Source organism: Panthera leo, chromosome C1, assembly GCF_018350215.1.
Source record: "Panthera leo isolate Ple1 chromosome C1, P.leo_Ple1_pat1.1, whole genome shotgun sequence".
Taxonomy (NCBI): Eukaryota; Metazoa; Chordata; class Mammalia; order Carnivora; family Felidae; genus Panthera; species Panthera leo.
Window position 1 is genome coordinate 92,689,308 of NC_056686.1, and position 25,577 is coordinate 92,714,884.

Consider the following 25,577-nt stretch of genomic DNA (forward strand, 5'->3'; position numbering starts at 1 on the left):
GTCTGTGGATTCAAGCTCCGCATTGGGCTCTTCCCTGACAGAGTGGAGCCTGCCTGGGAGTCTCTCTCTCCCTCTCTTTCTCTGACCCTCCCTTGCTCCCACTCTCTCTCGCTCTCTTTCAAAATAAATAAATAAACTTAAAAAAAAAAAAAAAAAAGGCTTCATTCTCTTGCCAGGAAAGGACACCCAAGCTTAGCAAGCTTAGGATATGAATAATTGACCAAGACCCTTGATAACCTCACATAGTGTGAATCAGCTATATTTTACTTGATCTGGACCTTCCAGTAACATAAATCCTGTGAAAAGGCAGCTTGTTCCCATCTAATGCCAACAAAGGGAGGGTGGATAGTCACAGCTGGATGAGCTGCAATCACAAAAGCCTTCGGCCTATTGAGGCCCCAGCCTGGGAGGCTCCTCCCGGCTCCCTCATTGGAATAACACAGGAGTTTACTACGTATTTGTTTGAAATTGGAGCATTTACTTTCACACATACAGAGATTATAAAAATACATTCATTTTATTTTAGAAAAACGCAGATCGATGTAAGCTTATCATAAACTGGCCTCTTAAGAGTCACAGAATTCACAGGAAATAAGTTCTAGAGACCAGGTGCCTGCCTCTGCCTCTCCAAACAGGCCTGCATCCAGTAGAGGATGTGATTCAGGACTGTTCCTCAGAGAGCAGGGAGGTTAGCTACAGAGGCCATTCACATGTAAATGTCCAGTGAGCCAAAGCCTGGGAAGAAGATCAAACTCTCTGGGACTGAACACAAGAGTGGGGGTGGAAGAGGACAAACCACTCTCCTCATTTCTCATTTTCTGCTTGTTAATTTCACTGTTGGGAGGTGACCTCTTTTTCCTAATCCTCTTTCAACCCACAGAGTTTGATTCCCCTCCAGCTCAACCCTAATCCACCCCATCTCCCATCTCTTCACTCCTGGGGCACCAGCCCTGGTGGCATCTTTTCCTCCTGCTCCTGGGCCAGAATCTTCTGGAGTCAGGGCCTGCCTTCCATGAGAGGGCTTGGGAGGTCGAGGAGAGGTGAGTCCAGGCAGTGACTGTAGTGGTTTGCTCCTGAATTTTTGCTTGCTGACTGATCTCTTTACCTAAAGAGTCAGAAGGAAGAACTGCTTTAAACTGTCCCTCTTCTGGGCTGTCTGGGTGGCTCAGTTGCTTGAGCATCTGACTCTTGATTTCAGCTCAGGTCATGATCCCAGGGTTGTGGGATCGAGCCCTGAGTCAGGCTGTGTGCTAAGCATGGAGCCTACTTAAGATTCTTTCTCTCTCTCCCTCTGCCCCTCTTCCCTGCTCTCTCTCTCTCTAAATAATTAAACAAACTTCCCCTCTTCTTCAAGCCTATTTGTCACCGAGCTGAGTGGAGGTTCCTCAGGGAAGGAAGAAATGGGACTCCCTGACCCTCTAGTCTCCCCTCTTCATTCCCATCTTGCCACACAGGATTCAGGGCTGGTGTGCCTAACAGTTTGGAAGCCTCAGTGACAGGGGAGAGAGAGCATCTCGACCAGTCTTACCTGGTGGGTCCTGGGACCGCCACTTTCCTGGGGGGCTGCGGGTTGCTGCGAGTGGCAGCAGTGATGGGAAGATTTGGCCGCTGGGAAACAGGAACTTAATGGGGGTTAACAAAAGAAATAAGTGAGCAGAAAGTTCAAATGACCCTCCCCGAGTGAGTCTGGGATTAGTGCCTTTCCTCCCACCCAAGGTTACAAAACATAAAGTATTTGAAAACCACAGTTCACACTCTTTGCCCGGGCCCACATCTCTCCTTAGCTCAGTCTCCCCATCTTCAAATTGGGCTGTAATGAAGATGGAGAAAGGGGTCACTGTTCCCAGCTCTGGGAGGGTGCATTCAAGCTGGGCAAGGGTAGGCATTCTTCCTCCTGATTTCCAGCCATTACGTCCACTCTTCCTCACCTCTGTGCCCTACAGCACTTGGTCGTGGAAGTCCTTTCCGAGGTGGCAGAGAAGCTGGAGGCAGGGTACCTTTGCTGGGTGGTACACTCCGGCTGGTGAGTGGCATTCGGCTGGCAGGCCTGGGGATGGCAGAGGGAACAGGCAGTCGACTGGAAGGCTTAGCAGCTGCTCCCTGCGGCCGAGAGAGGCGCTGAGAGTTGCCGGTAGGAGGCTGTGGGGCCAAGACTGGTCTGACAGGGGTAGGCGGGCCTGGTGGAGAGGAGTAGAGGAATTTTGGGGTCAGCTCCATACCCTCCCTCCTCCCATTCACCCACAGTTTTGCTGCCCAAGTCTCCTCACTTGCTGTCGCTCTCCCACTGGGCCCAGCTTTGCCCCGGACCGGAGGAGTAGATCGGGCAAGAGGAGAAGATGCTGGGCTTTTGGATGTAGGCAACAGATTGCAAGTGGGTGACTCCTGAAATACAAGAGAGAAAAAATAGGACTAGAATGGAAAAAGAATCTGTTCTGCTGGCTGTTTGAGGAATAGAGGTGGAGAGCTGCCTAGATCCCAGGAAGCAAGGGCAGACGTTCGCTGCCGACATCGTCATCCTCACCAATACCATTTATCGTGAGCTTATTATAGACCGTGTAGAGTTATGCACAGACACTGTGCTAAGTGCTTTGCTTATGGTATTTTGCTCAATTCCAACAGTCCTGAGGTAGAATTTTACTATCCCCACTTTACCAACGAGGAAACCACTCTATGGCTGTACCGAGTCACGCACTGGGTCTGAGGGCACACGTCCAACCCAGGTCCTCCAAACTCACCCTTTTCACACTGGAGGGCCTCTTTGCAGATGCTGCCCGGAGAACCCTGACTGACCCCTTCTTATCGCTGCTCCGGAGTCGGGGTGTCAGGCCGCTTGGGGAGGGGGTGCTCCGAGTCAAAGAACTCACAGTGGGCAGCAGGTCTCGGACAGGACTGTCCTTCAGCACAAAGGTCTCCCGCCGGGGGCTGGGCTTCACCCTGCGAGGCCCCAGGCCCTCACCCGTGCTCTCCTGCTCCTGCAGGGCACACTGCTCCAGCTGAACTGCCAGCCGGTTGGCCTCGTGGAGAATCTCCTCCAGCTTCTCTGGACTAAGGGGACCCAAGCTGAGCCTCAGCCCCTGGGGGCCTGGGGCCACTGCATTTGGATTACTTCGATTGGAGAGTCCTCTTCGGAGGGGTTTCTCTGGAGTCACCGACACTGCTATGTCTTCCTCCTCACGACTGAGACAGAAAACAAACCAGGCTCCATGCCCACACAGAAGAGAGCAGGAGACTGCAAAGGAGACTGGGCAACTCCTCCACAACAGAGCCAGGGACACAACCCCAAACCCGGAAGCCCATGCTGGCTGTGAGGGTGGTCTCTAGGTGATGAGATGCCCCGTTCTATGAGGCCTCATAGGCCTTTAGCACTTACTGACACTGGAAATTATGCCAGGATGCGGACGGAGCAAATCCACTTACCCTTCTTCTTAACATCCTGAAATCTCATTCCAGCTTATCCCTTTTCCCCTCCCCCAAAAGTGTCACAGGGGCCCATGTCAACAAGTCACCCAGCAGCCCCAGGGCACCCAACCCCAATTACCAACCCAGACCCCAGAGGACAATACTTCAGCACTAAGGGGACAGAGGCAGACAGGCACTGTTGGAGGAAAGCAAGTAGGTTAAAGAGGCTGGTACCTGTCAGATGGTGACAGCCCTCCAAAGTCCAAGGTCTCATCTGCTATGAACTTTACATCTGTAGGGGAGGAAGGAAGGAATGCCAGCCTCGGGTCCCTAAAGCCGTTCTCAGTCGCAGCGCCTTACTCCGCCCTCCTTACTTTCTTACCTTCCTCTAAATCTTCCATGTTCCAGCCAGCAGGTGCACGAGTCAGATTTGACCTGAGCTGGAGACATAATACACCTTTCTTCAGGTCTCCATCCTGCCCAAGGCCCCCAGCTAAACGCAGGGTGCAAGCCAGGGGATGAGGATCATGCTGGAGATAAAGCAAGGGTCCCAGGGGTAGCACCTGCCCCTGTAACTAGCCCTGTGAACTCCGGGGAAGGTGCCGAGAAAGCACCATCCCCCTCCTCAGGTTGCCCTGCCGCCCCCCTACACCCTGGGCTCTTCTCACCGGGGGCGGTCTGCGCGCCCCATCTTCTTCTCCGCCACCATCCTCCGGTTCTCTCTTTCCCCAAACCACCTTTCCACTCACACGGCACCACACCCACACCACACCTCCAGCCCACCCTCTGTTTTTACTTTCCGCCCCGCCTCACCTCTCGCAGAAAGCACTTGCCTCCCACCACTTAGTCCCGGGAATCAGCCCTGAGGGGGTGGGGCTCCTTTCGAATCTCTCAGGCCCCACCCACTCTCACCACATGCTCTCCGTGATTGGTGGTTCCCAACATCCCTGCCCTCAGGGGCGGGGCGGTATCGACCAGCCGGCCGGAAGTCTGCAGGTGGGGGCTGTGTGGAGAGCGGTTCTAAAACAGACTTCATCCGGTGGGTTAGGGCGGGGAGGCCGCCTGCGCGCGCGTGTGTCCGGGAGACTTTCCTTGGAGGAGGCGGGGCCTCGTGGCGGCGTGCGAGGGACCTGACCAATGACTGTACGTTTCTCACCCTGCCAGCTGGGCGAAGCCAGGCTCCCCGCTGGACCTCCGAGCGCCAGTCACCCTAAACCCAACGCTTCTCTTGAGGAAATTTGTTTTCAGGGGCTTACTCCGTTTGCGAGCATCGCGTTTGCCATGTTTCCTCATTTGTGATTTTTCCAAGTTATGGAAGCACCTAGACATTTATATTTTAGGTATATTGAGGTTCTCTAAGAAGTACAGCCTCCGTTATCTTTTTTTAAATATATACAAGTTAGCATATAGTGTAATAATGGTTTCAGGAGAATTTATCGATTCATCACGTACATATAACACCCAGGGCTCATCCTAACAAGTGCCCTCCTCAATGCCCATCAGCCATTTACCCCATCCTCCCCTCAACCCAACACCCCTCCAGCAACCCAGTTTGTTCTCCGTATTTAAGAGTCTCTTGGTTTGCCTCCCTCTGTTTTTATCTTATTTTTCCTTCCTTTACCATATGTTCATCTGTTTTGTTTTTTAAATTCCACATTTGAGTGAAAGCATACATTTGCCTTTCTCTGACTGAATAATTTTGCTTAGCACAATACATTCTTGTTCCATCCACGTTGTTGCTAAATGGCAAGATTTCATTCTTTTTGATCGCGGAGTAATATTCCATTGTGTATATATACACCATATCTTCTTTATCCATTCACTACTTTGGTATATTGAGGTGCTCTAAGAAGTACATCTTCCATCATTATTTTAAGAGAACATTCAGAACCCGAGGTAAACAGGTTTTTTGGACACGGAGATTTGGGTCCAATTCAGCCGTGACTCCTCTGTCACAAGGCAGGCAGGCTTGAGTGTATTTGACCTCTCGCTTATCTGCAGAGCAAGAACCCTGACCGTCAGTCATGGTTTCATGGCTAGAACTACCAGAGTCAAGTTTATACCTTGTGCCTTAGGGGCTTTTGAGGGGTGTTTGTAACTTGCTACCTCTAAACTAAAAGCTGTGTTTGTGAAGTGCGTAAGCCTACTTATTAGAGATCTTTTTGTTGTTTCCAAGTGTTGCCTGTGAATAGACTGGGGCCACCGGTTAACAGGGCTTCTTAGAAATGTTCTAAAAATTTAAAACAATGGCTGGAGAACTTTAGTCTCCAGAGTTTATGACCATTCTTTTGGCTATTTAGAGGCTTTTTTTTTTTTTTTTGGTTTACTTTCTAGTTTTTAGCTGTGAAGCGGGGGGTGATGAGGTTTGCAGGCACGAGATGTTACTGTAAGAAATGCCCCAGCAAGCAAAGGAGCCTTGGGGTTTAGTGGGGGTGCTAAGGCAAAGGGCGGGGGGGGGGGGGGGTGGCCCAGAACTTGCAGGCTTGTGTGAAGAAGAACTGGGAGAAGAGGATTGCCTGGTTTTCTGTAGGCTTGTTGGTGAGGGTGGAATTTTGGTTGTTTGTAGGATTCAGGTTCTGTGGAGGTGGGAAGACCAGAGCCAGCAGTTTCCCTCTCTCCAGGCAAGTGGTGGCAAAGTGAAGAATGAAGGGAAAGAAGCTGCTCATTAACTGCATTCCTGCTGGGCCGAGGAGCAGCCTGACTGGGGAAACCCCGCCCTTGCTTCTTCCCAACCTCAGGTGAGTGGGGACGCAGTTGTAGCAAATTGGAAGTTAGTTCCTCCTATGGAAACTCATCTCCAATTTCCTGTCACCCAGTTATGATTTTGAAAGCTGTTGCAGTACCAGAAAAAAAGCAATTGAACTACTTTCTCCTCCATCAGAATAACAACAAAACCAGAAAATATAGATTTCAGGCACAAGAATTCTTTACTCAGCCTAAGGCCACTAACCTGGGAATTATTTGTCCCCCTCAGCCCAACCCCTAAAATGACATCTATGAACAGATGTTCAAGATTTTGGATAAATAGTGAATAGAAGAATTAATGAAGAGATTACACCCCCTCCCTGGCACGTGGTAGACCTTATTTCAGAAGGAACTCCCTAGTGTTGAGGGCATAAATGACAAAATTAAGGATTCCAGTACAGTTCTTCTTGAATGTGGGAAGATTAACTATGACTGGAAGTCTTGTTCAGCGTGAAGATTTTATTCCTTCACCGTGAAGGTTCAGCGTATAGGAACCTTGAGTACTTTGATAGCAGAGGCATGGGGCGGTGGGCTGAGGCCAGAGGTCTAACTGATCCTTAGGGCATTGTAGCTGGGTGTATTCCACTCCTTCCTGACCCCGGCCCTGCTTCAGCTGAAGGGAGGCCTCCTGGCCATTGTGTCCCCGACTAGCTGGCTCTGGACTCTGGTCCCCCTCTCTCCCCAACCTGGCAGTTGCAGCAAGGGGTCCCGCAAGGGCGTTTGACCGTACAAATAACTTGTGTGGCTAGTTTCTCAGTTTTCCCAAGATGCTACATAACTAGTGACATTCTGGATGCGTGGAAAAAGTTAATCATGACATATAATGGATGCCTTGGGGGGCATTGGGGCATTCTCATAGTGCTCCAGTTGAGAAAGGCTGGAATAGACATTTGCCTCAGCTGAAAATAGACCTTTGGTGTGAACAGAAAAGCCTGTCTCAGTTTTCTCAGCCGAAACACACCCTCCTCCTCTTCAAAGCCTTGCCTAAGATTTACTGCCTCCTAGCGGTCTTTTCTTCCTTACAACCCATGATCCATGATCCCACCCCCCAGACCTGCTACAGTTGAGCGTCGCTTGGGTGAAAGAGATGAGAGGAAAGAGAGAAAGCTTGAAGTCAGGCAGACCTGGTTCCAATCCTAGCTCTGCTAACTTACCAGCTTCGTGACTTGGAGCAGCTTATGAACTTCAACTTCCCCATTTGGAAAATAGAGATTAAAAGTGATAAAGCCTGACATTCAGTGTCTGATGTCGAGAAGACTATTTCAGTTACGTGCTACTGTGTAACAAACCACCCTAGTATTTAGGGCTCAAAACACCAGATCTCATGATTTTACAGTTTGATTTTACAGACAGTCGTGCCAGGAGGACCTGTCTCTACTCCATGACCTCTCTACTCCAGTCCCAGTGGATTGGACTTGACTAGCGCTGAAAGGTCTCAGGCAGCCACATGTATCTAGGGCTATGGTGCTGGCTGTCAGCTGGGATGCTGGGTTGTCCTGCATGCGGCCTCTCATAATTTGGAAATCTGTCCTGAGATTCAACTACTAGACCTCTTAAGGTCTAGGCCCAGACTGGCACAGCATCACCTCCACTACATTCTTTTGGTTAAAGCAGGTCACATGGTCAGCCCAGATGCGAGGGGAGGGGAACAGACCCCAACTCTTTGGGAAGAGCACGATGCCCTTGCTAGCCAAGATGGGGGGATCTGTTGCTGTCTTTTGCAGATTCCATTACAGAATGGCTTTAATATCTTACTTGTTATGAGAATGAAAGCAAACATGTAAGCAAGAGCACCTCACCTTTATTCTTTCCCCAAGGCTTAGTGAGACTCTGCTCCAATTTCTTCAGTGTCTCCCAGCCCTCAAGTCTTAGTGCTTCATCTTTAATTAGCTATGTACGTATATGTGTGTTCTGCTGTCTGCATCTCTGTGATGGATGTGCATCCTCTTTTCCAACTTATACTGGAAAGATCAGAGAGGAAGAGACCAAGTCATGTTCAGCACCAGGCACAGGATAGAGTTGAACTTAGCTCTGTCATAGACTCTAAACAAAAGGACAGTGTTAGAAACCTCTGTGGAAGAGAATGTGGATATAAGAAGAAAGAGGAGGGGGCACCTGGGTGGCTCAGTCAGTTAAGTGTCTAACTCTTGATTTCAGCTCAGGTCACGATCTCACGATTGGTGATAGTGAGCCCCATGCCGGGTTCTCTGCTGACAGTGCGGAGCCTGCTTGAGATTCTCTTTCTCTCTCTCTGCCCCCCCCCCTATCTGCACATACACACTCTCTCTCAATAAACAGACAAACAATTTTAAAAAACGGATTCCAACTTTCTAAATGGGTTTCCCATATAGAAAGGCTCAAACAGATGGACACTTCTGCACTGAGGATCCACACGTTTATTTAGATTAGTCCAAAGCAGATGTTGTGCTGGAGCTGCTTAAGGACACAATCTCCCCACAGTCAGGCTTCCTGGAGGCACAGAAAAGAGAAGGTATGTTGTGGCTCTAACAGCAAACAACCAGTGCACACCCAAGACGCTGAGGCAATTCTCCTCACGGTCCCTGGGTCCCGTGCTATGAATTCTCTCCTTACCCTGCTTTGTTGCTGTGTGCTGGCTGAGAGAGAGGTAACAGGGCAAGTCCCGACACAATATAACATTAACACAGAGAGGGAACTAAGGCATGGCCAGAGAGCTATCTTTGCAAGCCAACTGGCAGAGAGAGCTCTCTTGAGAAATGTGGACTTTTAATGCGTCCCTGAGGGTTTCCATTTGATCTATATCAATGATGGGCTCAAATAAATGGCATCTGGGATGGTGTTCATTCTGTTTTCATCAGCCAGGAACTGCAAGTCCCAGGAGACATTGGGAACTGGTTCTCCCTAATTCTCCCATGAGCTGCTCTTTCACCCCACTCATTAGTTCGTGCACAGCATTTCTACTGTGAGTGATTTAGAATCTGAAGAAGCTATCAAATTTTAAACGATGATCTGAGTTGTCCTTTGCCAGTAATGTGCTGCTTGGGACCACATACCCGCATGTTCAATTATTACTGACCTATGATGATAATGGTGGTTTTCTTCTCTCAGAAGGGAAGGAGTCCACAAACTTCAAAGTAAAAAACAAGCAAATGAATCTGTTTCTTACCATGCTTATGACACGGCGGTAGAAACAGTTAGCAGGAGCAGCTTCCTGTCTCTTTTTCCACGCTGCTGCCGCTTGGTGGTGGTGACCCACCTCTACTCCTCTACTCTACTGGCTGTTCCCTTGATGCCTTTTCTTATAGCACCTGCCCACCTCCCTTCACTGAGCCCCCTTACACTTGGATAGATGCTATCACTCCTTTCCAGAGGACCATTAGATTTAATACCTATCATCACTTTGAGTACAGAAAGAGGACATGACAAAAGTAGTACCAACTATGGTAAAGTCCTTCCATGGAGATGATAGTATTAGCTTACAAAAAAAAGTGGTTAAAAGGAAAGTAGTTATCAATGACTGCATGGTCGAAAGGCTTAGTTAGGAATACAGATATGTATTCAGATCTGTATTCTGTATACAGATATGTATTCCTAACTAACACTAACAGATTCAACACTAACTGTAAATACAAAATGCTCTATTCAGAAGCCCAGTCCCTCTCCTTACCTTTGTCAGAGTTGCCCTAATCTTCTTTGGAAGCCTCAGTGAGGAGCTGCAAGAATTCAGACATTTCTCAGAGTTAGCATCTCAGAAATTTCTGGGAAACCTTTTTTTAAAAAAAAAATTTTTAACGTTTATTTATTTTTGAGACAGAGAGAGATAGAGCATGAACGGGGTGGGTCAGAGAGAGGGAGACACAGAATCTGAAACAGGCTCCAGGCTCTGAGCTGTCAGCACAGAGCCCGACACGGGGCTCGAACCCACGAATTGTGAGATCGTGACCTGAGCTGAAGTCGGACGCTTAGCCGACTGAGCCACCCAGGTGCCCCTAAATTTCTGGGAAACCTTCTTGTGGAGCATTGGGAAGGGATATACTTCTCATGTTTTTTGAGAGTCCATTATGTAATTAGGAGTCCACACATGGGGAAGAATAGGGCATGTAATGGCCCATTCATTCCTGATTCATGCTGTGCACACTTAGAGAGTGCCCACTGTGTCAGAAACTGGGCTCATCACCGGGGGACAAGTGTGAATCAGGCTGTACCTGCCCTCACAGTGCTCATGGGTTAAATGAGAAACAAATCAGTAAATGGGCACTTATGTAACAATATGTTAAATGCAGTGATGGAGATCTGAACAAGGTGACAGGCAGAGATAAATGAATGAATACTTTAAAAGAGGTATGGGGGGGGGGGGTGCCTGGGCAGCTCAGCTGGTTAAGTGTCTGATTCTTGATTTGGGTTCAGGTCATGATCTCATGATCCTGAGATCAAGTCCCACAAGGGGCTTTGCGCTGAGCCTGGAGCCTGCTTGGGATTCTCTCTCTCTCTGCTTCCTGGACTGGGCCGAAGACTGTATAAAAGAAAAACGGTCTGAGTAAGGGAAGGCTTGGGCTCTTCCCACCACAGTGCCGACTCCTCACTTAACCAATACTGGGAATCTTGGGGGGAGCTGATCACCACCTTGTGCTTCAGGTTTCTCCTTTGCAGAATGGAAATAGCCATTCTTTCTATATTACAGAATTATGCTGGAGAGAAATAAGATATTGGATAATAAAAACGGCCCTTCAAATACATCCTGATGATGACGGTGCCCAGTGCCGAGAGCACGTGAAGGGGAAGCCAACCAAACCCTTCTCCATGCAGGCTTGTGGCTCTGCCCCTGAATTTTCCAGCTGTGGAGAGAGGGTATGAGTTCTGCCCTTACCTCTCACATCCACCCGACAGTCCACAGATGCCTCCCCCAGGGGGTTAACTGCCTTGCAGGTGTAGATGCCCCCATCAAAGGGACCGGGCTTGCGGATTTCGAGAGAGCAGATTCCCAGGTGAGTGAGGGCTCGGTACTTGGGGTTGCCTTGGATATCCATCTTGTTCTTCAGCCAGATGATCTTTGGCTGCAAGATAAAGGTGAGGGGGCCAGCATGGGAGTGGTGAGAAAGTTCCCTATTCCTTACATTGGGGGAGGGGTTCCCTTACTGGTTTGATCCTCAAAATCCTCCCAGGCTCCTTCTGTTGGTTGAAATGAGCACCTGAAACCTTGCCTTGTTCATCAAGTATTCCTGAGTAGAAAAAAGGTAGGACCTTCTGTTCTTTCCCCTTCCTAAGCACCGGGCCTCAGAATCCCCTCTTTTTGTATGTTCGTTGTTGAATCATTCATATTCTGTTCCCACTGTTGGCTAGGGAGTCAGTGTTGTCCCTTCTGGTTACAAAGTAGTTTCTAGAGTGGGCTTATTGATACCCTCTTTCTGAGATGTAGTACTCTGGCCCAGGACTCCTATGCAAAAGGTACTTGGTAAGGTTGTTAGGTTTTTTAAAATTTTATTTTAATGTTTATTTATTCTTGAGAGAGAGAGAGAGAGAGACAGAGTGTCTCTGCTCAGGGGATGGACAGAGAGAGAGGGAGACACAGAATCCGAAGCAGGCTCCAGGCTCCGAGCTGTCAGCACAGAGCCTGATGTGGGGCTCGAATTCACGAACTGCGAGATCATGACCTGAGCTGAAGTCAGATGCTTACTGACTAAGCCACCCAGGCGCCCCCTTGGTAAGGTTGTTAGTGATGTTTTATGCGGTGTAGTGTACAGAAGTAGTGACTAGATCGGAAGTAGACTTGCTCAGGGTTATGGCCTCAACTCTAGACAGCTGGTAGGCATATGGCCCTGAGCAGGTGAGGCGTGGTGGGTGACTAAGGAGAAACCAGCGGGACTCCATCACCTCTGCCAGAGAGACAACTTGAAGCTCATGCCCAACTGCCAGCAGATCGGCAAGTGATCTTCGCAGAAGAGGAGCAGACACTAAAAGGAAAACTGGAAACATCATCCACGTCAGCCTGTCTTGGACTCTAAGTGCCCTAGCTGTTCCTAACCTACGTAACCTGCGGTGGAAGAGGCGGGCGATGGTGATGGGAACACATGTTTTAGAATGCTCTCCCACGTAGCGGAGGTGAGGGCAGGAGCAGGGAGCAGCACAGCACGGCCACCATGCAGAACTCCTGCTTACCTTGGGAGAGGCGCGGACGCAGCAGAAGAGCTGGGTGTCATAGCCCATGACCGTGGTGCAGTCTGCCAGAGGCTGGGTGAACTTTGGGGCTTCAGAGAAATCTCGCTGTGCAAACCCCCCAGTCTTGCAAAGGGTAGCTGAGGAGACCAAGAAGGGCCCTGCTGTAGTGCCTGAGATCCCCCACCCTTCTTCAACTCTCCACCCTCCACCCTTCCCAGCTCCGAGTCTCTGCGCCCCACCTGCTTTCTGGATGTGGGCAAGGTCAGCAGTGATGGGGGCTGTCTCACTGAGCCCGCACTGGTTCTCAGCAAAGACTCGAAATGCATAGGAGTTGCCCACGATGAGGTTGGAGACTGTGAAGCTGGTGCGGTGATAACGTTCCAGCACCGTGAACCACAGCTTTGGGGGCCCAAGAAGATGCCGTGAATGAGATGCCTGTTTTGTGAACTCACTCCACCTTGGCTCACCGCATGGAGGTAGCAGAGCCCCATTCCAGAACGTGTGATTGCTCCCTCCCCACTCCCTCCCTAGCTGCGCCTCACCCCAGATTTTGTGTCAGCCTTCTGCACGGTGTATCCGAGGAGTGCCGTGTTGCCTGTGTCTTGGGGAGGTGTCCACTCCAGAGTAGCATTGGAGCCCCAAACATCCACCAACTTGATACTCTGAGGAGGGCCTGGCCTCTCTGAAAGGGCCAAGCATGGCAGTGGGTGGGGTACGGCTCACATATGCATGGGAATCACTTCAGGGGTGCCCTTCCCCTTCTCTGCTCTGCTATGCCCCCCCTCACCCACCACTGTGCCCCACGCTCGGTGCGGGGAGTCACCCTGGCCTCCCCAGCTGTCTGTGATGGCTCCTCTAGCCTGAGGACCAACTCGCTCCCACTCCCCCTACTGTACCGATCACCAGGATGTCAATGGTGGCAGTGGCCTCCAGCTCGCCCAGCTGCACGCTGAGCTGGTAGCGACCTGAGTCAGCACGTTGGGCTTCTCGGATGAAGAGGATGGAGTCCCGCTCCCCATTGCGCACACTCACACGGCTGGCATCCAAGGCACAGCCATCATGTGTCCAGGTGGCTTGAGGTTTGGGTTTGCCCTGAGAAATGGGAGTAAGGCGCTGAGCAGCCCCAAGAGACCTCGTGACCCCCCCTGCTACAGTGGGGACCAGATCCACCCCAGGTCCACATGGTGACTGGACTTGCAACTGTGAATGCCTTGAGTTAGAATTCGCACACTGTCCCAGGGGACCTGCATCTTTCAGCAACAGCTGAAAGGATGTGGAGGAAGGAAGGGGTTTGGCTTTGAGTCTCCTGCCTTCTGAGAGTTTAGATCACCCGAGGCAGCTGGGGCTAACAATAGCTGTCTAAACTCCCGAGAATCCTCCAAACTGAGAGCTCCCAGACCTCTGCTGACCAAGGGGCAGAGGTTAGCCTCAGCGGGTCACGTGGGGCCACGCCCCACCCCATCCCCCCCTCAGGAGTGCAGAGGGAAGAGTCGTTCTGTCCCAGACTTCTCGTGACTTGGCCCCGTCCACTCCAGGCCAGGACAACTTCCCTACTGCTAGCAGGACTCTCAGTATCTGTTTCCAGATCAACACCCTGGCCTGGTCCCGGCCCGGACCCAGCACGGAGTCAGCTCGGGGCCAGCATGCTTACCTGGAATGGGATTAGTAGGTTCACGGTGTCTCCGACCTTCCGGATATAGGTCTGCCTCAGGGCTCGAGGTAGCCAGATCTTGGGGTGCTCTGAATGATAGAAGGAGAGAGAACAGTGGGTGGTGAGCCTCCTGTAGTGTAGGCACAGAGCTCAGAGGAGGTGGACACTGCACCCGGCTGTGCTCCATGGGCAGACGCCCCAGGTGCTCGGCAAATCAGTCCTCTCCTAGGGGATGGGAAGATTGCTCCCTTCGTCTCGCTGGAATTTTGGGATGAGTGATTGGCTAAAATATCCTCTGGAGAGCATTCAGGTCTTGGCAGAAAGCACTGGAATGTGAGCCTGACGCTTACTTCTTTTAATTTGTAATGCTCAGCTACTGACTCTTCATTAACCAAGATTTCCTTTTTCTGTTTGTGCACAGACTGGTCCAGCCTGTGGGGTTTGCCTTTCTACCCCATTTCTGCATTTGTCCTCAACAGCACTCCATTTATCAAAGCCACTTTCAATGTTAGTCTGGACCTCCAAGCGTCAGCCCTGCTTCCCAGTTTGAGGCCACACTGGAGGAGAAAGTTTTCCACTCTGCAGGCAGAGTCAACACCCTGGACCCACCGGGACAGCACTGACGTCACTGAAGAGGGAGCTGGTGTCTGGGTCCCTTCCTCTGTGTGGCTATGCTGCGTGGACGCCTGGGGGTGCTCTTCCAGTTGGTGGAGGATCGCTTTGTACCAACAGACTCTGGGAATCTGGGAAAACTAGGCCACCCCTCCCTGCTCCTTGATGTTCCAGGCCTGTTCCAGTGAGTCGAGGGATTAGTTTATGTCCCTTGGCTTCCAGGATGGAGGCAGGAGACGCTCAGGAAAAGTGCTGAGTGTGAGGTTTGGAAGACGACCAGGTGTGACCGCTTTCCTCTCCGGATGTCTTGGGCTGCCTCGGCTGAGAAAGTGCAAACATCCCACCTGGTTCCCTTGGGGGCCTGGCTGAGACTGCACCATTTTCTAGCTTTCTCGGGGCTCCTGTCTCCTTCTTCCTCAGGCAGACAGTCGCCTGTTGCTGTTGTCAAAAGTGGAATGTGACAGCGCCTCATTCCTCACTACCTCCCCGGCCTCTCTGCACAATTCTTTTGTGGAGTCGTAAAAAGCCTCATCCAGGTCACTACCGAGGCAAACAGCACCACTGCGTGATAGTGGGCTGTAAACTTTCTGATAACGTAACATTTCCCCACGATACATTCCTGAGCACTCCACTCCACGGTCTGTGTGTTCACTTACAAATTGAACTGTTTATGTACATTATGCAATGCAAACTTTTGAATGGTGAAATTTAAAATACAGTACGTAGGGGTTCTACTGTGTTCTTCCTACACGTCAATTTGTAGCCCACTGTTTAGAGAGCAGGAACCTCCTTCCCATGGTCTGCCCTGTCACCACCCCGAGATCACTTTTTGCCTTTGGAAATAAATATAAACACAGATAGCGCACACTGTCCATTTTTATTTATCTAGTTTCCTTTTTCACTGTGTGGCTTATGTTTCCTCCTGGGCTGTGCTTCTTAGACTGCACCTCACCCACCCCTGCCCCTGGCAAAAGCAGGAACGAAGTGACACGGGGCCTCCTCAGGTGCTCTGAGCGGCTGGCCTGCCTGTGTTGCTCAGGGCCTGGCGCCCCAGTAAGAATGCGGCGACAGCGATGGAGCCCCAGGCGGCTGGGCGACACTTCTCTGGTTGCCCTCTGTTCGACTTTGGCGGTTTGGAAGGGGGCGGGGCACGAAACACAGAAGAAGCATTTGTGTGATGTGTTCCTCTCCTGTGGCCCTCTCGGCAAGCGACCAAGGAGTTGAGAACGAGCGGATATGACTTAAGGGTTTTGTGAAAAAAAGAGGGTGGCAGTTGAAAAGGAGGGTCAAAACCTCATCTTGTTGGGCTTGGTTCCCCACTGTTGGATGAGGAAATAGCCCTTCACACTTGCTGGAGAGAGGGCTGGAGAGAAGCCGGCTCTGCTGTCCCCTGCATATGCAGAGGGAGCTTGATGAGCGCCAGGATCAAGAAGACAGGGAGGAAAGGGCTCGGAGAGAGAAACACACTTGTGAAGTTGTGCTGCCTCTCCGTCTAGAAATGTATGTCCAAAGGGCCTGTTCTCTGAGCACAGCATACCTGCCCCCTTACCTGCCCTCCACTGTCCACCTGGGCCTGCGCACCTTGTCAGGGCTCTGACAGTGATCTTGCTCTTAGGAGGAGGCAGCAAAGAGGGGAAGGCAGAGGGATACCCTCAAGAATTGAAAAGGTTGAGGCGAGGAGACCAGCCTCACACCTGGAAGATATGTTGTCTGAGTTCTGCTCTGCTTAGAGCTCAGGTGGGGAATGGGCTTCTATAGAGGGGTGCATGCCCACTGATCTATTTGTGCCCACTTAGTGTTTCTCTTGTTTCTTAGAATGATACTTTGGAAGATGTTAGCATTGGTTCACCTGAACTAAGGAGAACAATTACAGAAATAATTTTATGTGGAACATAAATTAAGATGGTGGTATTCATGGGGCTCCTGGGTGGCTCAGTCGGTTAAGTGTCTGACTTCGGCTCAGGTCATGATCTCACGGCTTGTGGGTCCGAGCCTCGCATCGGGCTCTGTGCTGACAGCTCGGAGCCTGGAGCCTGCTTCAGATTCTGTGTCTCCCTCTTACTCTGCCCCTCCCCTGCTTGCAGTCTGCCTTTCTCTCTCTCAAAAATAAATACACATTAAAAAAAATCTTTTTTTAAAGATGGTGGTATTTGGAGGAAGATGAGCAGAATGGCCCAGGGTCCAGAGGGATCCCAGCGGAGGCAGAGACAGAAGAGAAGGGCCCACAGCTAGCATGGCAGTCTCTTCCTCCCTGGGGGGCGCCTGTGCCAGTTCTTTGTTTGTAAGTGGGATTCCCTGACAAGACGTGAATTGATAGGGGACAAAATTAAGTTAGTAGAATGCTCTGAATCTGAGGCTTAGTAGGTGAGGATTCTGCTCTCAGCAGGCTCCCAGACCACAGTGGGGCGGGGGGGTGGGGAGGAAGGAGGACAGGCTTGGGCAAAAGCAGCTGACAGTGCAGGAGGTGGCAGGAGACAGTGTGGCAGCTGCAGGTGCCCAGGCAGCGGCACACTCCCTCCCAGCTCAACCTGGGCCCTCGCCCTTTGCTAAGAATGTTAATTGGAGGTCTCATTTGGGGCATCTCTTTTCACACATCTGCAGTCAAGAGAGGTGTTAATTGTACCGACCTTGGGGAAACATGGCTTTTCCCTGAAGCCCAAGGTCTTTCTCCTCCTCAGATGCCAGGAGGGATGTGAGCCAAAGACTAGAGCCCTAAAGCACAACCTAGGTTTTCTTTCTTTCTTTTTAAATTTTTTAAATGTTTATTTTTGAGAGACAGCGAGCAAGCAGGGGAGGGGCAGAGAGAGAGAGAGGGACACACAGAATCTGAAGCAGGCTCCAGGCTCTGAGCAGTCAGCACAGAACCCGATATGGGGCTCGAACTCACAAGCAGTGAGATCATGACATGAGCCGAAGTTGGACACTCAGCCTACTGAGTCACCCAGATGCCCCACAACCTAGGTTTTCTAAGACCAAGTTTGAGACAGCCACAATTTGGTTTTCTCCCTTCATGGAGTGTAGGGGAAAAGGCATTTTGAAAACAAAAAGTCCTTTGAGAGACATTGGCTTCTGACCTGTGGGGTCGTCTTTCCCTCAGACAGAATGTGGTCTAATTCTTTCTTTAAAATGAACAGAGAGGGGCGCCTGGGTGGCTCAGTCAGTTAAGCTGCCGACTTTGGCTCAGGTCATGATCTTGCGGTCCGTGAGTTCAAGCCCCGCATCAGGCTCTGTGCTGACAGCTCAGAGCCTGGAGCCTGTTTCAGATTCTGTGTCTCCCTCTCTCTGACCCTCCCCCGTTCATGCTCTGTCTCTCTCTGTCTCAAAAATAAATAAACGTTAAAAAAAAAATTTAATTAAAAAATAAAATAAAATGAACAGAGAAGGAGACTACTTAAAGTCCAAAGATCTTGACTCCTCTTGATTAGAAATTTCCTCTTAATTCTACCCTAATTTCATTCTGCTGAAGTTTATGCCCATTTCCTTATTCTGTGCTCATGGGGAAACAGATGTTCATATTCTCTCAAAATTTCCCTTGACACAGTTAAAGCCTGTCCTCCAGCAATTCCTGAAGTGTCATGTAGTTCACACTGATGTTATTACTTATGGCCTGGAGAGTGAAGGAACAAGACAGACACATCGAAAGAAGGGAGGGAGCTGTGTGTGTGTGTGTGTGTGTGTGTGTGCAAGTGTGAGAGATAGAGTGTGTGTGTGCATGAATGTGTGTAAGGGGGTGAGAGTATGCGCATGTGTGTGTGTGTGCTCGGGCCTGTGTGAGTGAATGGCTACCCATACAGGGCAAATGCACAAGGTGAGCGAAGGCTTTGAAACAGGCTGTGGACTTGGCCTTATTAGAAACTTGCCTGGAGGAAGTCACAGGAAGGGTGACTTCTGAAGTACCTTGTGGGACAGGAGTGTCACCTTCTTGAAGACGGTGAAACTAAGGTCAGGAAAAAACAGAAGCACATAGAAACAGGCAACTGCTGTCTGAGAAGATCTGCCACCCTTCCTTTGGGGTGGTCCTCCCCATCACGCTTGCTGTGTGATGGCCACTCTCTCCAGTGCAGTTCCAGATCTTCGTGATCTCAACCCCCCCCGCCCCCGCTTCCAGTCCCTGCAGGGCCCCTCACGTCTATGCCCACCCCTCTTCCAGCACTGTCGTCCTCTCTGGCTCTAGCCCCTGGTTCCTTTCGCCATTCTCTAGCTGAGTAACTGCAGCCCCTGTAATCTGAATTTCAGGCGCCTCACTCTCTCCTCACCTCTACGACAGAGGGTGGCTAACTGCCTGCCCAAATGCATACTGTCTCTTCCACAGTGTAGCACCTTCTGGGAAGGGGCTGCCCTGGCCCCCTCGCTATAGGACCATCAGACTAGCTCTTGCCAATGAAGTGCAAGTGGAAATGATGAGAATCACTTCTGAGCCAAGGCCTTCAAGAATGCGTTCTCTACATCCTCTTCTGTTAGCTGCAGCCGCGTGGCTGAGTACAGGGCCCTGAGGCACAGCAGAGCCACAAGAGGGAAGAGGCCTGGGTCCTGGAATCATTGCATGGAGAACGGTTTTTAATAGAAATAAATAGAAACAGAAGCTTTTTCATAGAAATAAACATCTATTGTTTTTGAGTCTTCAGTTCTGAGGCCTCTTTGTTACATCAACCGGCAAACCCCGACGAGCACAGCCTCTGCCCCTAGAGTGCTCCCCTTCTGCTGCTCCAGCTACCAGCCATCCGAGCACAGCCTCTGCCCCTAGAGTGCTCCCCTTCTGCTGCTCCAGCTACCAGCCATCCGTCAGCACCACTGAGACCTCTGATCCCCTGTCTTCCTACCCCTTCACTCCCTGTCACCCTCTCTGTTACCACTCTCTCTCCCACCCACCTTAGATTCCAGTCATTACACTCCCTCCCTTGTGTCCCCACTCAAATTCCTTACTCCTCTTTTTCTCCACTGCACTCTCCTAGCAATGGCCAACCCCAGTGACATGCTTTCCACCCACTCAGTGCCCACATCCGCACGCTGGGGAAAAACACAAGCGAGGCTGACGGTAAGCTGATGGCCATGAGCAGTGACTACTAACTCCAAATGGCCCCTGGCAGTTCTAGTCCACTCTGCCTCCTATTCTCCCAGGTGACTATTGGGTACCTCCCTCTTCTAAAACCTCCATACCTTCTCCCTCGTCCTCATCCTTAGTTGATGATCTTGCTAGTGTCTCAGGCCTGCCTACAGCCTATTCTTAGCTCAGCAGCTAGAAGAATCCTTAAAGCCTATAGCTGACCATGTCAGTTTCTCACTTAAAACCCTGCCCAGGCTGCCCACCAGTCTCAGAGTTGAACCAGTCTTCACAAGGGTCCTGCTACCTCTCTGCCGGCAAATCTACCGTTCTCTTCCTCACGCTGCCACAGGCCCAGTGGCCCCAACCCATAAGGCACACACTCCTGCCTCAGAGCCTTTGCACAGACTGTTCTCTCTGCATGGAAGACATTCCCTCCAAGTATCTGCATACATTGTTCTCTCATCTCCTTTCAGTTGCTGCTCAAATAGCACCTAATTAATGGGACCTTCACTGAATATCCTGTTTAAAACTGCCGACATGTTTCCCACCCCCAGCACTTTGTGCCCTCCCTCTCTGCTTCATTTTTCGGCACAGCGTTTATCACATCTGACATCTTACATATTTTATTTATTTATTATCTATCTCCTTACACTAGAATGTAATCTCCACAAGGGGAGTTATTTTTGCCTATTTTTATTTCTTTAGCAGTGTGTGGCACATGATAGGCATAAAAGAAATATTTGTAGGAGGAAGAAAGAAGATAGGAAGGATGGAGGAAAGCAGGAAGAAGGAAGAAGGAAAGGAAGGTTGCTCCCAGGCATGGGCTCCAGCTTCCCCAGGCTGGAAGACACAGAAGAGTTTGGATTGAAAAGAGATGCAGTTATTCTGAAAGCAGCAGCTGGGCCCTTCCTCTGGGTCTCAGGGTCTCCTCTTCTCCATGGGACGGGTACAGTCTGCCCCCCAGCCTCCCACCCAGCGCTGCCTGCAGGACCCAGTGCCTCCGTACAGTGCTGAGGGGAGATGGAAACTTGCTTCCCGGTGCCGGCCGCCTACGTCTGCTCATCTTGTAGCCACATAGCAGGCTTTCCTGACAAAAAGCTCATGTTGGCCAGTTACAATTTATTTTGACGTTGCAAATGCATGTCTGCCCCTGGTGCCTGCTCCGTTTCCTGTGCACACGCACGCTCGCTGCAGTGCTCCTCCGGGTCCGGCAGTGCTCCCCGTGAGGTACAGGAGGGGTTAAGAGGAAAAAAAGACCTTAGAGCTCACGGGAACATAGGGACCATCTAGGGTGGGTCCATGGCACCCTGAAAGACCTTTGAATGGGCTTCAGGGGTTCTGTGGGCCCCCTGAACATTTTCTAAGCATTTTTCCTGGAATAAGATTCTACAGATTTCATCAGATTTTCCTAGGGGTCCACAGCCATCAAAAGGTCATCCTTCAATTTACAGATGAAAAAATGGAAGCCCAGAGAGGTGCAATGACTTTCCTAGGGTCACAGGACAGAGCTAGGACCCTGTCCTCTCTAAGCAGATAACAGATGCAAACATATTTTGCAAACTATCACAAGCACTGCTTACCTTCACTGACCTCTGGGATGCTAATGAGTGGAGCTGCTGGCACGGGGGGTGGTGAGGCTGCACTTTGGGCTGGCCGGGGGCTGTCAGGAGCGACGGCCCAGAGTGCCCACTCACAGCCAGAGGGAGGAGCGTGGCGGAGACGGATGATGACCTCCCCCAGGGTCTTATGGAGGGAGACCAGCCGAGTTGGGAGTCAGCAGTCCCGGCTCTCACTCTCTCTCTGCCTGTGTCGCTTATTCTCTGGATCCTTACGGAAGAAAGGGTTTTCTGTCTCAAGACCATCCCAGCCTAGTGTGCTCACAATAACTCTGCTCCCCTACCTCTTCTTTTTCAATGGAAGGAACTCAGCCGGCTCTCTCCCTGTGACATTGAAACAGCTCCTGGAAACCCAGCGCCTCCCGTGAGGATGACGAGTGGCAGCCAGCTTTCCCTACTCAACCCTGTTTGCAGGTAGAACTCTGTCTTCACCCCTAACTTGGAAATATTTTATTATCTACTCACATTGTCATTTGGCCTCTTCCCAGGTACTTAGGGTCACCTCAACAGTCCTCCTAACCCCCTACTAGGTAGACACTAGTAATTACCATTTTACAGAGAGGAAATTGAAACTGAGTAGTTGGTTAGCTTGTCCAAGGGCACAAAGCTGCTGGAGGCAGCCTGGGAATTGAGTCTAGGTCACAGCGTCTTCTCCTACCGCTCCCTACCCTCGGGTTTCATGCGTTTCTTGTTTGTGGTCTCTGCATCCCCTGCACTTAAGATGTCGAGGGGCCAAAAGTAGAGACTTTGTGCAGGTAACTGTCTTAAATGTTTGAGGCAGCCCCCGTGGTTCCTTCTGCCGGTTACTGCATATGAGACGGGAAACGCCTGGCTCCTGCCTTCCACCTCTGGTCGGCCAAGCCAGGCACCGTGGGCGACAGCCCAGGTGAACATGACAGAGGCCTCAGCCAGGGGCAGCTGGGGAGTGGGTGGCTGGGCTGCTGGCAGGGAACCTGGGACTGGAAGGGGCGCCCACCACCTCCTGGCTCAAAAGTGCCTCTTCGCTTAGGGGCTCAGAGAGACCACTGTGGAAGGGAGGCCAAATGCTTCTCCTGGATGGGCTCTGCTTCCATGGAGCTCAGACCCTGAGAGGCTGGGATTTTCCATGGGAGCCAGCTGGGGTGTTGGGGTAGGTTCTGGACCTGTGGCACTGCCAAGGGAGAGGCAGAGTGTCATGGACCGTTCACCACCAGCTTCTCAGTTGCTGTAAGCTTTTCACTGCCCTCTTCTAAGCCAGACGGCCACCATCTCACCCCTCAATCCCTTCCTGGCTGGCGTTAGTATATATCAGGTCCTCAGTCCCTGGGACAGACATGTTATTAAAGGTAAAAATATAAACAGATCAGTTTTAGTCACTGGAAAGCGTCACATACACCATCCCCTGGCTTCTCAGCTAAAAAGCACAAACCTAGCAAAGACACATGAGCAGCAAGTAAGAATCCACCAAGCAAAGGGGTGGGGGCTCCAATGAATGCTCCCCCACCCTAGGCACCAATCCCATGAAGCTTCCCTCTGCACAAACCTGAGGAGGTACAGTCAGGGGGTGAGGGATATCCTCCCCAACTCCTACCACCCAGCCGCCCCACCCTTCCCAACCCCACGGGTCACCTTCTATAGGGGACAGGAGCTGGGGAATGGGGCTGCCGGCCTCCTGTCGAGGTGAAGCTGGGGGTCCTTCTGCATCCGCTGGGCTCGTTTCTTTCACCTTCAGTGTGGATCCTGAGGAGGCCACCTCGGGAGCTGTGGCTGCCTCCATGCTGGGCTGCCCGGAGGCTGGGCTCCAGAGAGAGATTTTCACTGTTGGTGGTGAGGGAGGGGCTAAGCACCTGCTCTCCAGCCTGGCCTCCGGGGTCCCAGCCATGGGCTTATGTAACTGGCCTGGCCTTTCCCCACCCGGCTACTCCCAGCAGAAGGGCTGAAGTAGGGGCTGGGGAAGAGAGGAAGATCAGACAGCAGCCCAGAATAGCCGCAAGAGGACTGAGGTGGCCCGGCTCACACAGCCCGGGGGTGGGGTGGGGGTGGGGGTGGTAGGCTTTGAGCTTCAAACAGCTCCCCTGGCCCCGCACACAGATCATACAATGGGGCTCCTGGCTTAGCAGGCTCAGCGGTTCACACGCACACCTTTCACCTTTAACGGCCCCTCTCTCTGTGCCGTGTTCAGGGAGCTGGAAAGTCTTGTCAACTCGCCCTTTTCAGGGTCTGTCCCCATCCCCTCCGCCACCCCCCTAGTGGTGGGGAAGGTAGAGTCTGCCCTCTGGAGCTGGACTACCTGGACTCACTTTTGGCTCCATCACCAACTAGCTTGTGCGACTTGCCACACATCACAGTCTCTCTCAGGTCTGTTTCCTCATCTGTAAAATGGAGACGGTAATGCCCATAGGGTGGTTGTGAGGATTAGAAGAGGTAATCTGTGCAAAGTGCTTAGCAGAGTAGAGCGAAGTGCTTGATAAATGGGAGCTATTTTTAGGTTGGGCCAGCACGTGGCCCTCTGAGAGCTCCCTTGCCTCTGAGATAAAGTACCAGTAAAGCGAGAGGCAGCAGTGGTGGAGGGGAGCCAGGGGCATGAGGTCAGAGTATGTGTGTGTGACTTCGGGCAGGGCTACTCACTCATTAGCTAGGTGACCCTGGGCAAATCACCGAGTCTGAACCTCAGGGCTCTGAAACCAGAGATGATGATGCCATGACTGTGTTGAGGCTAAAATGCTAATAGTCGAAGGAAATGGCCAGAGCATAGGAAGTGTTATTCTATACTAAGTGTTATTCTATAATAAGTGTTATTCTATTCTATTCTATTCTATTCTATTCTATTCTATTCTATTCTATTCTATACTAAAGGTCCTATAGGATTTCTAGGCTTACCAAGCCATCATTCTACACGTTCTGTACTGCGTCCAAATGGTTTCCTATCATACCCTCACTTTCTTTGCTCCGGAAACCAGCATCCCCTTTGTGTGTGTGTGTGTGTGTGTGTGTGTGTGTGTGTGTGTGTGTGTGTATGTGTGTGTGTGTAGAAAGACTTTATTTTTAGAGCAGCTTCAAAGGGTTCACAGCAAAGTTGAGTAGAAAGTACAGAGTTCCCATATACCCCTTCCTCCTTTCCACCACCTCTTTTATGGGGAAAAAAAAAAGAGTGTGGTTGAATGGATGAGCTCCTTACTCATTTCTTCCCTCTAGCCCTCAATTTAGAGACAGAGTCGATAGGATCCCAGGAGCCTGTGCTACAATGGAAACTGCCCTTTGCAACTTGTGTAGGGGCTGAGGCCAGGAAAGCTAGTAGACACACTTCTGGCCCAGGAACCTATTTATCAGGAGCTGGGATGGCCGAGAGGGAGCTGTGTGGCTGGACCTCTGAGGCTGCACTTGGTGCCACATCAGGATTCGTGTGAAGGTGGCTGCCCGATTTCTTTTGCCTGAGCCAGCCAACAACTTTATAAGTACAGAGTTCCGACATCAGGAGACTCCAAAACCCCCTTTTTCCACCCTACTTAACCCATCCTTTGGTGAAACTGGTCTAGGCTTTCAGTCTAAGCCCTTTGTTGCAATAGAGGTGTAAAGAATCAAGGTAAAAATGGAGACTCTTAGGGTCTGTCCATTATGAAGTCTAATTTAATGAGTCTAGGTGGGGTCTAGGAATCTGCATCAGAAAAAGCAACCTTAGTGATACTGGTAAAGTCTTAGGACACTAGGTTAGATAGACTTGTTGAAAATAAAATTACATACATAATCTCCTAGGGGAGGAACTCTTATGCCAGGTGGCGGGGCTCCTTAGAAGCAAAATCTTTTGCCTCTTCAGCTTCAGATCATGATGTCAGAGTAGGTATTCATTGGAAATATCACCCAAGATGGCAGACTGAGAAGCAATTTTCAAGGCTCAGCTAAAGGTTCAAGGGAGTTGGGGAGGAACCTCTCCTAAAAGACAAGTTTGGGGAGAGAGGAAAGCGGTAGCTCTTTGAATGTCCTTAAATGAAATGGATCAGGCAGGCTAGGAGTAAGAACAGCAAGAGAAACCTGAGAGGGGCAGGGTTGTTGTCTGTCAAACCTGCCTGAAGGAGCATCTAACTCAGGAGAGTCATTCTATGCCGCTGTGTCCAGAAGGAAGAGTGCAGCAGTGTACTGAAAGGGTGTGTGGGGTGTGAGACCGAGAAAGCTGGCCCCACAAATACCCATGGGAGGTAGACTTTTAGGAGTGTAAAGAACAAGAAAAAACTAAGGAATCCCCCGCAACTTACCTAATACCTCTCATGAGACAAATGCACAGTCCTGCCTCTTTTACTGGCTTATTCTCTGGTGGCTGGAGTTTGATTTTTGAGGCTAGAAAACTGGAAAATCTACCATATTAACAAACTGTACATATTTACAAACTATAGCTTAGTCA

General features: G+C 50.7%; 2 protein-coding genes and 1 long non-coding RNA gene across 6 annotated transcripts; 1 reads left to right on the top strand and 2 right to left on the bottom strand.

Annotated features, from left to right (window-relative positions):
* Nucleotides 1-671: 671 nt before the first annotated feature.
* Nucleotides 672-4,418, bottom strand: PSRC1 (proline and serine rich coiled-coil 1). Of its 2 annotated transcripts, XM_042953269.1 has the most exons (8): nt 4,312-4,418; nt 3,782-3,839; nt 3,634-3,691; nt 2,736-3,177; nt 2,268-2,382; nt 1,929-2,177; nt 1,529-1,622; nt 672-1,105 (listed from the first exon to the last, which is right to left on the bottom strand). In XM_042953269.1, the coding sequence occupies exons 1-8, from the start codon at nt 4,342-4,344 to the stop codon at nt 1,102-1,104; spliced, it is 1,053 nt and encodes a 350-aa protein (XP_042809203.1). In that variant the 5' UTR covers nt 4,345-4,418; the 3' UTR covers nt 672-1,101. The 2 variants fall into 2 exon arrangements, with proteins under 2 accessions (XP_042809203.1, XP_042809204.1); XM_042953270.1 differs by lacking the exon at nt 672-1,105 and having other exon boundaries at nt 1,525-1,622.
* A 43-nt stretch (nt 4,419-4,461) lies between these two features.
* Nucleotides 4,462-11,102, top strand: LOC122228283. The gene is made up of 3 exons (XR_006206505.1): nt 4,462-4,542; nt 5,966-6,137; nt 10,805-11,102. It is a non-coding gene; the product is annotated as an uncharacterized LOC122228283 (long non-coding RNA).
* MYBPHL (myosin binding protein H like) lies at nt 9,796-25,488 on the bottom strand. 3 transcript variants are annotated; one of them, XM_042953267.1, is made up of 9 exons: nt 23,482-25,488; nt 22,811-22,999; nt 13,931-14,019; nt 13,176-13,371; nt 12,822-12,961; nt 12,519-12,678; nt 12,280-12,416; nt 10,991-11,177; nt 9,796-9,836 (listed from the first exon to the last, which is right to left on the bottom strand). In XM_042953267.1, the coding sequence occupies exons 1-9, from the start codon at nt 23,522-23,524 to the stop codon at nt 9,826-9,828; spliced, it is 1,152 nt and encodes a 383-aa protein (XP_042809201.1). In that variant the 5' UTR covers nt 23,525-25,488; the 3' UTR covers nt 9,796-9,825. The 3 variants fall into 3 exon arrangements, with proteins under 3 accessions (XP_042809201.1, XP_042809202.1, XP_042809200.1); XM_042953268.1 differs by having other exon boundaries at nt 23,472-25,488; XM_042953266.1 differs by having other exon boundaries at nt 22,811-25,488.
* Nucleotides 25,489-25,577: the final 89 nt, after the last annotated feature.

Bases quoted from the DNA above. Each gene is read 5' to 3' on its own strand.
- PSRC1 (XM_042953269.1), bottom strand. From the start codon at position 4,344: ATGTTGGGAACCACCAATCACGGAGAGCATGTG. The intron at 2,383-2,735 runs GTGAGTTTGGAG...CTTGTATTTCAG, and splicing joins GGCCCTCCAGTGTGAAAAGG to GAGTCACCCACTTGCAATCT. The intron at 1,623-1,928 runs GTGAGGAAGAGT...ACCCCCATTAAG, and splicing joins AAGTGCTGTAGGGCACAGAG to TTCCTGTTTCCCAGCGGCCA.
- MYBPHL (XM_042953266.1), bottom strand. From the start codon at position 23,063: ATGGCTGGGACCCCGGAGGCCAGGCTGGAGAGCAGGTGCTTAGCCCCT. The intron at 12,679-12,821 runs GTGAGGCGCAGC...GGGCCCCCAAAG, and splicing joins AGGCTGACACAAAATCTGGG to CTGTGGTTCACGGTGCTGGA. The intron at 12,417-12,518 runs GTGGGGCGCAGA...TGGTCTCCTCAG, and splicing joins TGCCCACATCCAGAAAGCAG to CTACCCTTTGCAAGACTGGG.